We start from the raw sequence: 17,257 nt of genomic DNA on the forward strand, positions 1-17,257 counted from the left end.
GAGTTTACTCTGTAGACCAGGCTGGCCTTGAACTCAGAGCTCTACCTGCCTCTGCCTCCTGAGTACTGGAACTAAAGATGTGTGCTTACGTGCCCAGGTATACAGTTTCCAGAAGGGTTTGTCTGTTCGTTGCCTAGCTGTGAGAGTTCGTTCCTTTTGTGCTCCAGCGTAGCTCTTCTCTCTGTCTTAGCTTTGCATTTAGATCTTACACGTACTTTAAGGGTGTCTTGTCTCGGTGTGGTTTTGTTTTTAGCCTGACACAAGGCAGAGGCTTTGCTCGCTTTGGTTGACCTGCATATCTGCTGAGAAGACAGTGCTGTTAACTTACCTTGGTTCCTGACAAACTCCGACGTCGTCTAGACTGTCACTTCTGTCCTCATCACTCCCACTACCTCCATCACAGCAGCTTGTGTAACAAGTGCGAAGTTTGGGAGTACGAGTCCTCCAACTTGGTGGTTTTCAAGGTTGCTTTTATTCAGCGTTTCCTGAAACTCCATATGAATTTTAGGATCAGTTCTAAGTTTTGCCAAAGAAGACCCTGGGCCTCCTGTATACTGAGCAAGGTCTCCCTCCCATGGCCGCATCCTCACCCTGGGACTTCCAAGGGGTGACATTGAGTTTGAGATGAGATCCCATGGGATATGTGACAGCTGAATGATGTTATCCATGAGTGTGTGGCATCTGGCAACTCTTGGTCAGAAATTTCCTCCTTAGTCTGTGTCTCTGATTTTTTTTTTTTTTTCCAGAAACACAAGAGCCGAAAACGCCGGTAAGTGTTCAAACCTGATGGGGACACGAGAGGTAGAACAGATAAAAAGCCGGCGCTCCACTGTCCAGTGGCGGAAGGGCTAGGCAGGTGTGGTATCCAACTGGGTAGAATGCAGAGGGAGCAGTAGAGGCCAGCCAAGGGGAGCTCTTTAAAGGCATTCCAGTTCTGGTTGGCATGGAGGCAGAGAGTTGTTTCGGAACATAGAGGGTCCATACTCTCCACAGGGATTTACAGCACCAGGCACATGACTCATGTTTCTCAGTCGTCAACAGGCTTGGTTTTTGGCTGGCTTCCTACCTCTGGGAAAGAGCTTTGGCATACTTTGCTGTGGGTGGATGGGCTTGCTGGGCTCTCCTGGATGGGTAAGGAAGAGTTGTGTCCTGACAGAAGATGATTGTAAGTGCTCTGGGCTGTGATGGGTTCCCAGTCTCTGCAGGAGCTTGGCAAAGGCCACATAACACCATGGCTCTTTTGAATTCAAGCCATTAAGGCCCTTCCAGCTTGGATCTCTCATGAGCCTAAGTGTGATTTCTATCCATGAGGATGGCAGAACCTCCCTTTGTATCTCCCAGCTGTTCAGGATTGAACCTTCCTGCTGAATCCTGAAGGCTGGGGCAGCCCAATGGGCTCCTGTCTTGGGACAGGATGTCCAAGAAACTTTGGTCTGAGACAAGAGAAGCAGTCCTGTTGCTGGCTTGTAGTAAATGCAGCCAGAGGTCCTGGCCCTGGCCCTGGCCCCATCCCCGTCCAATGTCTGGCCTTCCTTTACCAGGCTCTTCTGCACCGTGGAGCCAGCTCCTCTCCAGCCTGGCTTGCTAATGGATGCATGCAAGTATCTGGAGTCCCTGCAGTACCGAGTCTGGAAGAAGATGCTTGGGTCTGTCGAATCTGGTAAGGACACGCAGCAAAGTGCTCCAGAAGAATGGAGACCATCCTGTGCTGCACAGACCTGGCCAAGCTTCTCAGCTCTTCTCTCTGCAGCCCTTTCTAGGTGGGGCCAAGGCCTTCCTGCTCTGACCCACTTGAGAAAGGCTAACTCTCCTTTCTGTCTTTATAACTCCAAACATTCATGTTTAGAAAGACCCCCAACTCCGGGTTATTTCTCCTGAAGTCACTCCAGCCCTCTCCTGCCAGTGTGCCCTGGTTTTATACCCAAAAGTGGCATCAACCCAGGGGAATGTTACTTGATCATCTTAGGTGTCCTGGGAGTGTGTAAACCTTCCTACTTTGTAGTCCCTGCCTGTGTTAGTCTCCTTGGCTGCTGTAACAGAGAACCATAAATTGGCTTACAAAATCTGTTACCAAGTTCTTGGAGGCTAAAAGCTCATTCCCGAGAAATAGTCAAAACTGTGCTCCTCTGATCTGTGGGAAGGCCCTTAGACTTCAGCATTTGCTGCATTGCTTGAGTATCCTTGGGATGAAACTGCCAAACTGGCCCCTGCCTTGGTCACATGACATAGATAGTCTCTTGCTCTCTCACTGTGCCTATCTCTGACCCATTTCTAAATAAGGTTATATCCTGAGGTACTAGTGTTTGGGACTTACACATATCTTTTTGGGGGCTGGGGGTAGTTTGACTTGTATGACCCCAGCAGCCCAGGGCAGCTCCCTGCATGCATTAGGGTACGTGGGACCTCAGCCAGCTTGGCAGAAGTAGGGTGTCCAGTTTGCTGACTCTCTCTTCTCTCTCTGTCCCTAGTGCCCTTCAGCTTGGATCCCAACACAGCTGCTGGCTGGCTCAAAGTGGCTGATGACCTCACGAGTGTCATCAACCATGGCTACCGTGTGCAGGTGGAGAATCCAGAGCGCTTCTCCTCGGCACCCTGCCTGCTGGGCTCTCAAGTTTTCTCGAAGGGCTCCCACTCTTGGGAGGTGGATGTGGGTGGCCTGCCGACCTGGCGAGTGGGCGTGGTACGGGTACAGGCACATGCACAGGCACAGGCTCAGTCTGATGTAGGTGGTGAAGGCCACTCACACAGCTGCTATCACGATACACGCTCAGGCTTCTGGTACCTGTGCCGCACACAGGGTGTGGATGGAGACCACTGCATGACTTCTGACACCGCCACAGCACCTCTGGTCCAGGCCATGCCGCGGCGTCTGCGTGTGGAGCTGGAGTGTGAGGAGGGCGAGCTGTCCTTCTATGACTCTGAGCGCCACTGCCATCTGTACACCTTCCATGCCCACTTCGGGGAGGTGAGGCCCTACTTCTACCTGGGGGCCTCTCGAGGTGATGGTCCCCCAGAACCTCTGCGAATCTGCCACCTGCGTGTCTCCATCAAAGAAGAGCTGGACATATGAGCTGCGGAGTTGGTAGCCCATCACTGACACCCATGCAGCGTCCTGTATCTTATCTTAGCTTTTCTGTAGCTCCAAAGTTAGGAGCCACCCGGAGGTGCTTGGCTGAGCCTAGGCTCTGTCTACAGTCATGCTACCTTCAGGATGTGGGTTTTCTGGTTTCCTTTGTTCTTGGATTGCTGGTATATCGTTTTCTTGTAGGATGGCATTATAATGTAGGTGTGACTATTTTTAGAGATGATGAAGCTAGCCTATCAGGAGATGCCTCTTGTTGAGTCCGTTTGTCATTTATGTTTCCCAGGAAGAGGTCCTTGTCAGTCCACACAGGGAAGCCCCAGGATGGGGTTGAGACAAGAGTGAGCAAAGCCTTCACCTAGGCTCTCCTACTCTAGCAGGACAAGTTAGGCATTGGCCAGCCTAACTCAGCAAGCATGTGGTCTGAAACCCAGGAGTTCCCCTGTCCGTCCCTAGGACAGGATTGTCCTTGACTTTCTCTGTGGGAACTCTGTAGGGTGTGAGGTACTCTGGAATACAGCTCAGAGCTTGTGAGTGTCACAGGAGAGGCAGCTCTAGGGCTTTTGGCAGTGGCTAAGGATTGACCAGTTTCAAGTCAGTGGCATAGAGGCCAAGCACCAGAATGCAGTGAGTGAGAAGGCAGCTGGTGCTGGCTGGGGCAGGAGCCCCACTCTGCTGCTCAGTCTGAGGCTAACTTCCTGTTGACACGGAATCGATACTGATTGGCCAGTTCACGCTTTGAAAGTTTCCTCTGGAATTGTCCAGTTTTCTAGAACACTTTTTAAAAAATTAACTTTTTGCCCTCTTTCTCTCTCGGGGCCTGTGTTTCCACATCTGTGAGTTGACACTAGTCCTTGGAAATTACTGGAGGAAGGTATGAGAAGGGCCCTCAGTGGATGCTGCTTCAGTCGGGAACTGTTCGTCTGGAAGGCCAGTCCTGTCCTCGCTGCCCTTGTCTCCACTGGCTTCTACCTGCTTGTTTTTGCTCTGCTCTCTGCAGATTTCACCCCAACTTTTCCTATATGTGCCCCTCTACCTTTTCTTTCTCAGTCATACCTATAGATGGAGTCTAATTGCCAACTAACCAAATCCCAAGAGGTGTCGTGAGGAAAACCATCTCAGGGGTGCCCTGTCGTAGTCAAGACCTAGGATCTAGCATTCCTAGTTTCAGCCAGCACCCCTCATTACATAAGACTTGTTTTAAACCATGCCGCTTACCCACTAATTGGCTCTAAGTGGGTCATGTGCATTGATTATCCAACAAGTGGAGACACAGAAGAAACCCTGGTGCAGGCCAGGCCGGGAGCAGGGGCAGTGTCGGCAAGCCAGCTTATGTCAGATGCTCGGGCACCATGGGTGTGAAAGGTACACCTGGTCTGATGTATGTGTTTGCTTTCTCTAGAAGAAACTCTGAAATTCCTATTACAATAAGTTTTTAAAAAGTTTTTCTTTTCTTTTAAAATTTTCACCTTAACTCTTTTTAAGTAGGATAATTTCAATGACCTAGTCTTTTAGAAAAATTTTACTTGCCCCACAACTGACATGTTCCTCTCAGAGCTTTTGTAAACACAAACCTCTGTTGTAACTTGTACCTGACCTGACCCTTCCCATTGTAAGATTTCCATCATGTGCAGTGAATGTGCTGTATAGCTTGTTAGTTGGTGGACATTTGGCTGGTTGCAGTATGTTTAGCTATTATGAGTTCTGCTGCTATGAAATTTGTGTGCAAGTTTTGTGTGGATGTGTCTTTTTTGATTTTCTGACATATACCTTGGAGTCTGGTTTCCAGGTCATATGATAATTATTTTAAGCCCTTTGGGGACTTGCCAAGCTGTTTCTAAGAGAGCCGTCCTATTTTCTACTCCCACCGGCCGCAGGTGAGGGCTGGCTTGTAACAAGTTCTTGTCAGCACTATCTGCCCTCTAAGCTAGCCACACTGAGGAAGCTGGAGTATGTCTCGTTCGGCCTGTAGTTGCTATCTCTGATGGCTAGGGAGCATCTCTTCTCATATTTGCTGTGTATCTGCTTCAGAGACTTCAGCACGTTTGCCCCTTGGGTTGTCTGAACTTTTATTATCAAGTTTTACAAGTTTGTTATGCATTCTAGGTAAAAGTTCTTTGTGTCAGATGAATCACTTATAAAATTTTCCTCCTAATTCAGTGAGTTGTTGGTTTTTTTTATTGTCTTTAAAAAAAAATTTTTTTTTAAAGGGGGTGAGAGATGTCTCAGTGGTTGAGATCACTTCTCTTCCAGAGGTCCTGAATTCATTTCCTAGCACCTATGTTGGATGGCTGACAAGCACTTGTAATTCCAGCTCTAGGGGATCTGACACCTGGCACTTCCATGCATGTGTGCACACACACCCATACAGATTCATAAATAGTTTTTTTAAATGTATGCATATGCATATGTATGTGTACCGGTGCCTATAGAGGCCAGAAGAGGGCATCAGGTTCCCTGGAGAGAGAATTACAGGCTGTTGGGAGCTATCTGATACAGGTGCTAGGAAATGAACTAGGTTCCTTTGGAAGAACAACAAATGCTCTTAACTGCTGAGCCATTTCTCGAGCCCCCTTGTACTGTCTTAATGATGTCCCTTAGTATTCAGAAGTTTCAATTTGTGATATCCAGCACATTTGCCTATTTATTTTGTTGCATATCCTCAAGATCTTGGGCATTGCCCTGAAACTCATACACACAAGATCTGAATTTTGGCTCAGGGATGGGCAGCTGTTGACAGGCCCTTACCCATGAGTCTAAATTCTTTCCAACTCTCTCCTACCCATTTGTCCTCTTTTCTGTACCTTCATAAATGCTAAAGGCCACTGTCTTACTCAGGGTTTCTATTCCTGCACAAAACATCATGACCAAGAAGTAAGTTGGAGAGGAAAGGGTTTATTCAGCTTACACTTCCACATTGCTGTTGATCACCAAAGGAAGTCAGGACTGGAACACAAGCAGGTCAGGAAGCAGGAGCTGATGCAGAGGCCATGGAGGGATGTTACTTACTGGCTTGCTTCCTTATAGAATCCAAGACTACCAGCCCAGGGATGGCACCATCCACAAGGGGCCCTCCCACCTTGATCATTAATTGAGAAAATGCCTTACAGCTGGATCTCATGGAGGCATTTCCTCAACTGAAGCTCCTGTCTCTGTAATAATTCCAGCCTGTGTCAAGTTGACACACAAACCCAGCCAGTACAGTCATCCTAAGTGGCTCTATACCCAACCTTGTGTGGATTTCTCCAGTGCTGTGTTCAGAGGTCCAATTGCCTGGGCCTGCCTTTATTATTGAGGTTTACTGACTCTTACACACAGGATTCTAGCTGGGTGAATGTTGGTTTACCCTCCAGCATGCCACCTGGTACATAAAGGCTATTTTCATGACAGCGAGCTAATGAGATGGGATCTCTTGGTGCATTACCCACCTGCCCAAGCTCTCTTCATCTGTAGTGATGGAGAAGGTCTTTCAGGTCCAGACTTGGTTGTGGAGCTTCTCCACTCCAGGAGAGCCTCTCTCTTAGTTTGGGTTTCCATTGCTGTAAAGAGACACCATGACCAGGCCACCTCTTACAAAGGACAATATTCAGTTGGGGCTGGCTCACAGGTTCTTAAGTTCAGTCCATTATCACCATGGCAGGAAGCATGGCAGTGTCCAGACAGGCATGACGCTGGAACAGCTCAGAGCATCTTGTTCCAAAGGCAAACAGGAGAAGACTGCATCTCTCTTCTGCTTAGGGAGCTCAAAGCCCACCTCCACAGCGATACACTTCCTCTAATAAGGATACACCTCCTAATGGTACGGTTTCCCACGGGGCAAACCATATCCAAACTACCACATCCACTCCCTGACTCCCATAGGCTTGTTCAAGCACATGAGTCCTATGGGGGGGGGCATACCTAGCCACAGCATAATGCAAAATACATTTAGTCCAACTTCAAAAGTCCCCATAGTCTATAGCAGTCTCAACAATGTTAAAATTTCAAAGTCTCTTCTGAGATTCATCTAATCACTTAACTAATCCCGTATAAAATCAGAATTTAAAAAAGCAGATCACATACCTCCAACATCACAGGATATACATTACCATTCCCAAATGTCATAGTGAGGAAATACTGGACCAAAGCAAGACCAAAAGCCAGCTGGGCAAACTCCAAACTCTGCCATCTCCATGTCTGATGTTAAGTCTCCAACTCCTTTCATCTTTGTTGGCTGCAACAAACTACTTACTCATGGGCTGGTTCCACTCCATTAGCACCATTCCTCAACAGGTATCCCACGGCTCTGGCATCTGGAACATCTTGGGGTCTCCGTGGCAGCTTCATACATTCTTATTCCAATGTTTGGTATCCACACATGATCATGGTTCCTCCAAAGGACATAGGTCACTTCTCCAGCTCTGCCCTTTGTAGCATTCTAAGTGCTGGTTGATTCCACTCCACTGCTGCTGCTGTTCTTGGTGATGATCCCATGGTACTGGCATCTCCAATGCACTGGGGTCTTCCACTGTAACTCGGCTTCCCCAGTAGCCTTTCATAAGCTCCCTTCATGGTGCTCAGCCTCAGCTCCTTTGCATGATCCCATCAGTCCTGCTCAATTGCAACTGAGGCTGTACCTTCACTCATGACCTTCCCTGGCCTCTCACAGTGCTAGGCTTCAGCTGCTCTCCATGATCCCTTCATGCACTCAAAACCAGAAACACCTGGGTGACTCTTACACATTACCAAGTCCAGCTGCAGCACAAGGTACAACTTTGGCTGTCTTTGAAACACAGCTTCGTTGTGCTCTCAGAAAACACTTCCCAGAATATTTCACCTCAGTGATGCTGGTCTCTTCTTAATCACCAATAATTTCTTAGCTCCAGCTAACCACCATCAATTATCCCAGTAGTTCCTTCAGTTCTTGACTCTAAAGCCAGAGCCACATGGCCAAAGCCACTGAGTTCTACTGCCTGCTGGAACTGGAAAAGCATCCCCCCTCGTTCTATTACATTATCGTCAGTTTTCTGCTTTCCAACCCCTTTCCTGCCTAAGCTTGGCAGTCCTGAAACTTTTTCTGTACATTGGTCTTGAACTTGGTGATCTGTATGGCTATGTCTCCTGAATACTGAAGTTAAAGGCCTGTACCACCACACCTAGATTTTAGCTTTTCTTCTCCTAGAACTTGCTCTGTCCCAGGCTGACCTTGAATCAAGAGATCTGTTTGTCTTTGTCTTTTGGGATTAAAGGTGTGTACCACCATGCCTGGGCCTAAGCTTTTCTTAGCCACTATTCCTCAATATCCTGATCAAAAGCCTGAGTCTTCCAGCCCCAAGATCTGGGCCATAGTGTGCACTCCATTTCTGGATTGTAGTTCATTCCAGATTAAAAGTCCAAATGAAAACAATGACCAGGTAATGACATCTAACATGATATACCTATTCCTGTTCAACTACAAACACAAACAATAAGCTTAGCTGGGTGGAATCTTGCCCTGAGACCACTACTCCCTTAATCTGTTTGTCTCTTTGTACACAGGATTCGGCTCCATTTCACTCTCTAGTGCCCCTTTGTTACATGAATCATACATTTTGTATTTTTCCTTCCTAAGCTTGCTATGCTTGATCAAAACACTCTTCATGAGATCAAACCAGAGGACAAAGTCATGTTGGACTTTTTTGAGGCTTCCTTTGTCAGTGCAGTTAATTGAAATCTGTTTACCTTAGCCTCAGGGAGATTCTTCCGTCTTCCGCACTGGGCAAAGCTTGAGCTTAGGGGCCTCAAAGCCCACCCCCACAGTGACATACTTCTTCTAACAAGGCTATATCTCCTCCAATAAGGGCACACCTCCTTAGTGTCACTTCCCATGGGCAAAGTGTATTCAAACCGCCACAGCCCCTTACTGGGTCATCCTTGAGTTTCCACTGGCCGTTTTCCCATCAGCTCCCTCTTACTTTTTGGAGGGTGGGGTTTCAGAAGAATATGATCTTTGCTTCAATATCAGAACAAGAGAAGTCTCTGGGACTCTGGCTAAAGAGTAGACAGGGTCGGAATTTATTATTTATTTATGGCCAGATGTTTGTTTGTTTGTTTGTTTGAGACTGAGTCGCTCACAGGTCTGGCTGGCCTGGAACTGGACGGCCTCACAGAGATGTGCCTGTCTGTGTCTTCCAAATGCTGAGAGTGGGGTTGTGTGCAACCACATTCAGACCAAAATTTTGTTATTTTGAAAAGATGTGTTTATATTGCTTAGGTTTGTATGTGTGTGCCTGCAGAGCCTAGAAAGGGGTGTTAGATCATTTGAAGAGTTACAGGTTACATGGGTGCTGGGTCTGAACTCCATTCTCAGAGCAGCGAGTTCTCTTAGAGTGATCTCCAACCCTGAAGGAGTTTTATGAACTTGAGAACATGATGACCCCTCTCAGCATGCTCCTGCCCCTTGGTCTCCATCTCTCTGCCACTGTGACTTGGCCATCCTGCTGTTAATTTTTATAGTGAGTGCAGGAGCCACATGGCTGCCTGTCAGTCCTAGATCCAGCAGTGTCATAGCTTTCAGGTGGCTATCGTGTGATTATCCAGCTGGGTACCACTGTTGGGTGGCCTGGGGAGAAACACAGTTCATCCCAGATAGGGCACAGACCACAGATAAGATTCTATCTGCTGGATCAGTGATTTGGGGGGTTACTTTAGATACATGGGTCAATCTGTGGCAGCCGTGTCACCTTTAAAGTCTGCCCAAGGGTAGGTAAACAGCTCAAAAGCTGCATTGCTGGCACTTCCTGCGCAACTCATGGGCAGCTCCATCAAAGAATCTCTCTCTAACAATGGTGTACCACTTACATTACCCTGGGGAGGGGCCGTGTGATCTTGGTTCTTGAACTTAACTTGGTCTTGAAAGGTTTTGTTTCTGTTTACTTTTTAAAAGTCGTATTTATTTACATCGTGGATAGTTGGTTGCGTGCGTGATATGCATCGTAATGGAGGCCAGAGGCCAGCTTGTAGAGCTTTTGGTTCTCCTCACCATGTAGGTCCTGGGAATCCAACTCAGGTTTGGCAGCAAGGGCCACTGCCCCTGAGATGTCTCACCAACCCCTCTTGCAAAGTTTTTGTGAGGTTAGAGAGCTTTATGAGAATCCCTATACTTTCTAGAAGAGACCATTTCAACTTGTGGAAAATGGCCAGTCCGCCACCACATAAGGATGTTTCTGTCAAAGATGGGCCCATATGAAGATCATGTAAGTGGGGTAAAAATGTGTGTGTGTGTCTGCCTGTCCGTCTGTCTAGAGGTCCATCTTGGATGTCATTCCTTAGGAACCATCTACTGTTTCTTAAAGTATTCTTTTTGTTTGTTTGTTTTGTTTTGTTTTTGAGACAGGGTTTCTCTGTGTAGTCCTGGCTGTCCTAGAACTCACTCTGTAGACCAGGCTGGCCTCGAACTCAGAAATCTGCCTGCCTCTGCCTCCCAAGTACTGAGATTAAAAGCATGCGCCACTACCACCTGGCCCATCTACTGTTTCTTGAGACAGGCTCCCTCAGTGGCCTGGAACTCACTTGGCTATCCTGGCTGGCTAACAAGCCCTTGAGATCCACCTGCTTTTGCCTTGTGTGTACCTGCAGAGGCTAAAAAAGGGTGTTAGATCACCTGAAGATAGAGTTACAGGTTACATGGGTGCTGGGTCTGAACTCCATTCTCAGAGCAGTGAGTTCTCTTAGAGTGATCTCCAACTCTGAAGGAGTTTTATGGACTTAAGAACATGAGAACATTAACATCAAACTATGAGTTGGAAAGCCTCTCCTGCCCAGGACTGACTGACAAGTTTTACCGTCTGGTTTTCTCCCTGTGCCTTTCAGTGCTTAGCCCCACAGATGCTTGCAGGATTGGTACAATGGTAAGTGTATGGACAAGGGGCAGCAGTCTGTTGCAGCATCTAGGGAGATTGCACAAAAACATCACGTAAGGATCTATCTCAGGTGATGACCCCATTACTAAGCAACCTACGGCTTGTCTAGTTGGAATCGTGCACCATGTCCTTATAATTTCAAGGCAGTTATGTCCTTGAAAGCACCATAAAACAGACACCAAGCCTGCTGTGGTAATGTACACCTTTGAACCTAGCACTCAGGAGGCAGAGGCAGGCAGATCTGGGAGTTCAAAGCCAGCCAGGACTGCGTCGTGAGACCCTGTCTTTAAAAAGGCAGGCGGGCAAAACCAGTGCCTTCATTTGGGAAAGGAGATCGGCACACAGAATGTAAAGCTCAGAAGCCTGGACCTAGGTGCTAGCCTTGCGGTGGACAAGCTACCAGGTCTTCACAGCATTTCTCACAAGGGTCTAAGGATAACAGTATCTACCCTGAGCGGTTAGAGGATTCATTGAGGTGGTTTAGAGTAAAAAGGCCAAGTGTGCTATCTTAAAGCCCTGTACAGGTTTCTCACATGCTATAGTTAATTCTTCAGAAGGTGGCACAACACATGCTATATTTTGAAATCATGATTTCTCAGTAACAAATCCCAGAAACAAGGGAGAGATTGAGAACTATGTTGTCAGAAACACATTCAAAAAAAAAAATCCCCCTGCAGTTTAACAAGGACATATATTTATAATCTGGGGGTGCAGGTCTGTAATTGCAGTTACTTGAAGCTGAGACAGGAGGATCATAATCTCAGCGTGGGATCATCTCCAAATCAAAAGAGCCTTGTGGATAGAGTGGAGTGGTGGAGAGTCCTTGCCTTGTGGGGACAGAGCCCCACATGGAAGCCCTACTGTCACGAGAAAGTTCACATTTCAGGAACTGGGGAAGCCATTAGATTGTAATAAATATAAGGTCCAGAGTTAAACATACAGGTGTGCGGTGTATGAAACCACGGCCTCTCAAATGTGTGTGCGCGATTAGATTATGTTCACGTGATTGTAACTCCAAAGGTACGGAATGTTCTAGAACAGTCTCACTGCATACTGACTCTCCCAGGCAGGCCATTGTATCAGTTTTCTTCTTAGTCTTCTGAGAGGCTGTGTTTGTGGTGCATACTCTATCAATGAGTGACTTCTGTAGGCACATAACATGCACCGTAACTTAAAAGCAGACCTGCCCTAGATCTAACCAACCTGGCCAGGAGCGGGAAGCTCAAAATGAAGAATGCTGTTAAAATACGTGAAGATACTCCTTCTCTGTAGGGAGGGCGTATCCTGTATGGTTTCAGGCAAAGTTCACCTGGAAGATGCCACACTTTTTGCTTAAACATCACATCTTAGAGTTTTAAAAGAAAAGCTAAAGCCTTTTAAACCCAAGACCCTAAGAGATGTGTTTCAATTCCAGTCTTCACAAAGGAGTTTAGTAGCCCAGAGACTATGTATGACAGGGAATTGGGTTGGACAGCTTGGGTTCGGATTCTGCCTCAGCTGCTGTCAGACCTTAGTTTAAAGTAAAAAGGGGGAGCATTCCTACACCCCCAGCATGTGTGGCAATTATGAGGTGGTATGTACATGCAGCATGCATATATATCCACGTGAGGTCCATTCCTCAGAGGCTGTCCATCTTGATTTAGGGGACAAAGTCTCACTGGGGCCTGGGGCTTACTGGTTAGTCAACACCTACTGGCAGTGACCCTAGGGACCTGCCTGTCTCCCTCTTCCTGGCACTGAGATTAGGTGCTCACCACCAAGCCTTGCTTTTGTGTGCCAGAGGTTGATGCAGATCCTTATGGTTGTGTGGCAAGCATTTTGCCAACCAGGCAGTCTCCCCAGACCCTGGTGATGAGATTGAAGGTGAGCAAATGCGTACAGCACTAGAGTTTGGGGCCCATAAAGCAGTTGAGTTTACCATTGTGTCACTGGGCTACAGCCATAATGTCAGGCAAACTTGGACACTTGTACCGTTTTCTTTACCAGATAATTTCCAGTGCTCACACCTTGTGAACCGTAGCTGTCGCCAGCAAGAATCCATATCTTTGCAGTGGAAGGGACTGCTGATTCAAGAAGTGGGGTGTGGCAGTCACTGACTGAAGGATTGGGTTTTTTTCTCCTGAGCCCCGAGGGGAAACGACAGTGTACATCCTTTCAGACATTGCAAACCAGTGGAGGGGAGCAGAGCCTGGGGATCTGTGCATAAAATTAGTGGATCACGGAATAAAATTGTGCTGTCATTTCTGCAGTGGCTCATGAGTACACGTGAGCTGAGTGATAACACCAGATGCTGCCTCCTGCCCACTGAGGGCTGTCTTCACCCTGATTGGACAAAGACCATGGTTAGTGATAAGAGATACTGGGATCACAAAGCCTCCAGGTTTCAAGAAGAGAAAGCCTTCCCTACTGTGCCCAGCCACTCCCTTCCCCCCAGCCACACAGAAGGGCTGAGAAGATGGGTCCATATTGACAGAGACCGATGGCCCGGGGCTCTCGGGGAAGCCTTCCTGCCATTTGTCCTTGTTTGTGGTTGTCACTTGGATGGGTCTCTTCTGCCAGAAAACAGGGCTGGGGAATGCAGGAGATGTGGTTTCCATGGATACTGGGCTGGCTGGTATTTGCATAATTCAGTTTAAAGAACAGACAGTCTGGGAACAATGGGGACCCAGAGGAACATAAAGGTACATAGGGAAGAGTCAGGGATGGGGAGCTGGGCTCCACCTCATCCCTTTTGCAGGGGTGCATTTGAATCTGTACACTCCCAACTCTCTGTCTGTGGCAGCATGGACAGGGTGGAGCATAAACAATGTCCCCACAAGAAACCATAGCACATACTGGGGCTGAGTCAATACTGACTGCCACCCTAGAGCCTAGTCATTGGTACAGGCTACCCTTCCTTAAAAAACTAATAAACTAGGACAACTAAAACAATATAAGCTGTCTATATTGTTCTAGTCCCCACCTCTCTCAAGCTACCATCTCTGGTAGCTAAAGTAAAGAAAAGCCACAGGTAAGGGAGACCTCTGGCATGTCTTTAGAAGGCCCAGAAGCACCCTGAAGCAGCTTTGGTGTCCTGGATGAACAAGAGCAGAGAGAGAAAAGGTAGCCAGTGAAATCAGGCCAGGAAACAGAAGTCCTACAGCCCTGACACCCGCAGAAAAGACCTCCCAAACAGACAGGCAGAAGACTAAGAGAAACTGAGGAAGAAACGTGGAAGGCAGCTCCAGTAATGTGGTGAGAGAGGGAAAAGAACCAAATACAGGAGAAAATGGAGAGCAGAAAATGGCAGTTTAATTTAAAACCCACAGTGACAGATATTGAAGTTGCTTATCATATCCCAACAGACCAGCATTTATTTTGAATTATAGGTCACAAAACACCAACATCTAGAGGAACACTTCGAAAGGATCACAACAAGAAATGCGTACAAAGCAATGACAGGAACGAAATGAATGCAGAGCATCCTGTTCTACCAGAAAGCAAAGAGCAGGGCAGCAAGAAGGAATGCCAAGGTTCTGAATCTGCTAGAATTCCAAGTCACTTCGTTTATGAACTGTGTGTGTGTGTGTGTGTGTGTGTGTGTGTGTGTGTGTGTGTGCTCGTGTGGGCCTGCCATAGGACACGTGGAAGTCAGAGAACCATTCCCAGGAGTCAGTTCTCCTCTGCTCCCTTTTGGGAGCTTCAGATCAAACAGATGGTCGGACCTGAGTGCAAAGGCATCTGTCTACTGAGCCGTTCCCCTGGCCCTTGATAGGTTATTTTCAGAGAGTACCTGGACACCAGGAAACTGGGCGTGGTGTGGCTTGCCCATCGACCCAGTAATTCAGGAGGCTGAAGGAGGATCTTGAATTCAAGAGCCAGCTTGTGGTACTGAACAGACACCCATCTCAAAACAACAGCAAATAGAAAAAGAGGGCGGGGCAAACACACACTCAAGTCCCCTTAGGATTTTTACTTTAAAAACACAGTTTCCAAAATATGAAAAAGTAGAAGACATAATCCATATACCAAGACTAAAAGATAAGTAAATACAAGATCACAAAAGAAAATATGCCAACAAATAGGATTTTTATTTATTTATTTATTTTTATTTTTATTTTTATTTTTATTTATTTATTTATTTTTTTTAGAGTTTTCAAAATTAAGCCAGGTGTCATGACTCATGTCAGTAATCCTAATGCTCGGGAGACTGAGGCAAGAACATGGCCAGCAGAGTTAACGGTATGAGACCCTGCCCAAGAGATAAGACAGGATCCTATTTTTCTAAAGAAACACTTACTTTTTATTATTTGTACTTTATCTGAATGCATTTTTTTTTGCCTGAGTATATTATCTGTCTACCATGTACATGTAGTGCTTATGGCATGCAGATCCCCTGGAACTGGAATCACAGGTATTTGTAAGCTACCATGTTGGTACTAGGAACCAAACTTAGTATTAAGTACACAGTTGCTCTCTTCAGACACACCAGAAGAGGGCAACGGATCCCATTACAGATGGTTGTGAGCCACCATGTGGTTGCTGGGAATTGAACTCAGGACCTCTAGAACAGTCAGTGCGCTTAACTGCTGAGCCATCTCAAAGCCCAGAACCAAACTTAGATCCTCTACAAGAGCAGTAAGTGCTCGTTACCCTTGAGCTGTCTCTCCAACCACCAGGCAAATTTTTTTAATTAAAAACTAATACTTGTGGCTGGAGAGATGGAGCTCAGAGGTTAAGAGTTTTTACTGTTCTTGTAGAGAACCCAGGTCTGATTTCCAGCACATACACCTGATGGCTTACAATTATCTCTAACTCCAGTTCCAGGAGATCTAGCATTCTCTTTGGCCTCGGTGGGTACAAGGCACAAGTGTAATGCATATACATATATCTGGGAAAACCCTCACACACATAAAAGTAAATAGTTTTTAAAGGATTCTCAAATTAGGTATAAAAGTACTATAATCAATTGCTTTAATTTTCTTTTTTAAAATAAATGATTGATGAACTACAGTAGCAGGTGTTGGCATTTCTTCTAGGCTTCGTCCCACAGTTACCTAGCAACAGCCACTATAAAAGGGGCTGCTTCCCCCTCCTCTCTCTCTTGCACCTGCTCTTCTGCTCTTGCTCTCTTCCCCTCTTCCCCTCTTCCCCCTCCATCCCTTCTCTCCCCATCCCCTCCCCACTCTCTCTCCATGTGTTCATGACCAGCCTCTATTCCACCCCTCTCTCTTTTTCTCTTTCTCTCTCTGTGTGTGCGCCTTTCTCTGTTTTTTTCCTACCCCCTCAACTCCCCTCCCCATACCCTAAGTAAACTCTATTCTGTACTGTACCATCGTATGGCTGGTACCTCAGCACAGGCCCACAGAGGTACCCTCTCCCCCCACATCATACCTGCCTCCACCAAACACATTCCTGGCTTCTTTTTCTTTTTTCTTTTTATAAAACACAACAGCAGGGAGTCTAGTTCCTCACTATGCAGACTCAAGAAAAAAGAAAATGAGATTCTTGATAATTTCAGACAATAATTAACAAGTTTGGAATAAAATATAAAGCTAGTTTTTAATTTTAAAGCATCAAAACATACAAGGCGAGTCCAGTCATCTACTAGAAGTTTGCTTATGTAGTTATCTCGAGTCTTCGGAGTCACCTGAAGACAGCAGACTGTTTCAAGTCTGGGAACGGGAACCGAATGGCTCCCTTCACACAGCAGTGCCTTCCCAGAGCCCTGTCTTGTTCATATCGTGCATGTGCAGTTCTCCGATGACAGCATGGCTTGCGATTCTGTCATTCTCCTTCAAATAGCCATGTGCAGTTGCCTGGTTGGCATGCAGCTCTCACTGGGTGTTAGCCCTGGTTAGAGGGAGGCTCCTGCAATCCACTATGTCTTCCAGCAATGCGACCCATCATCGTTAACATTTATTGTCACCATTTTCAGGGACCTTGATGATTTTCATGTCTCATTGACTCACAGGATGACATCACCACCAGCTTTTTCCAAAAACTGTCAACACCTTTTCTATCAGCAATATTGATCAGAAAATATAATGGGAATAAGATTATTTGACAATAACAACTAAAAATAGCAGGATCTTTACCCAAGATTTCTTTAAAAGTGTGTGTGTGTGTGTGTGTGTGTGTGTGTGTGTGTGTGTGTATGTGTTACTGAGGATTAAAACAAGCATGGTGGCTTGAATAAAGAATGAATGATGCCCCTCCCCTCCCCGCCCTCCACCATGTTGATGGTGCTGCTTGGGGACCTTATGAAACTTTAGGAGCTGGTGCTTTCCTCGCCCTGCTGAAGGAAAGCTTTGAG

General features: G+C 46.6%; 1 protein-coding gene across 1 annotated transcript in view; it reads left to right on the plus strand.

The window, feature by feature from the left end:
* Trim35 (tripartite motif containing 35) overlaps nt 1-5,239 on the plus strand; it is a 15,780-nt gene extending 10,541 nt beyond the window's left edge. The window contains exons 4-6 of the mRNA XM_031361641.1: nt 747-769; nt 1,542-1,660; nt 2,469-5,239. Coding sequence (XP_031217501.1) covers nt 747-769; nt 1,542-1,660; nt 2,469-3,070 — 744 coding nt within the window. The 3' untranslated portion in view covers nt 3,071-5,239. The remainder of the gene's footprint in view (nt 1-746; nt 770-1,541; nt 1,661-2,468) is intronic.
* Nucleotides 5,240-17,257: the final 12,018 nt, after the last annotated feature.

This window comes from Mastomys coucha, unplaced genomic scaffold (genome assembly GCF_008632895.1).
Source record: "Mastomys coucha isolate ucsf_1 unplaced genomic scaffold, UCSF_Mcou_1 pScaffold9, whole genome shotgun sequence".
NCBI classification, from domain to species: Eukaryota; Metazoa; Chordata; class Mammalia; order Rodentia; family Muridae; genus Mastomys; species Mastomys coucha.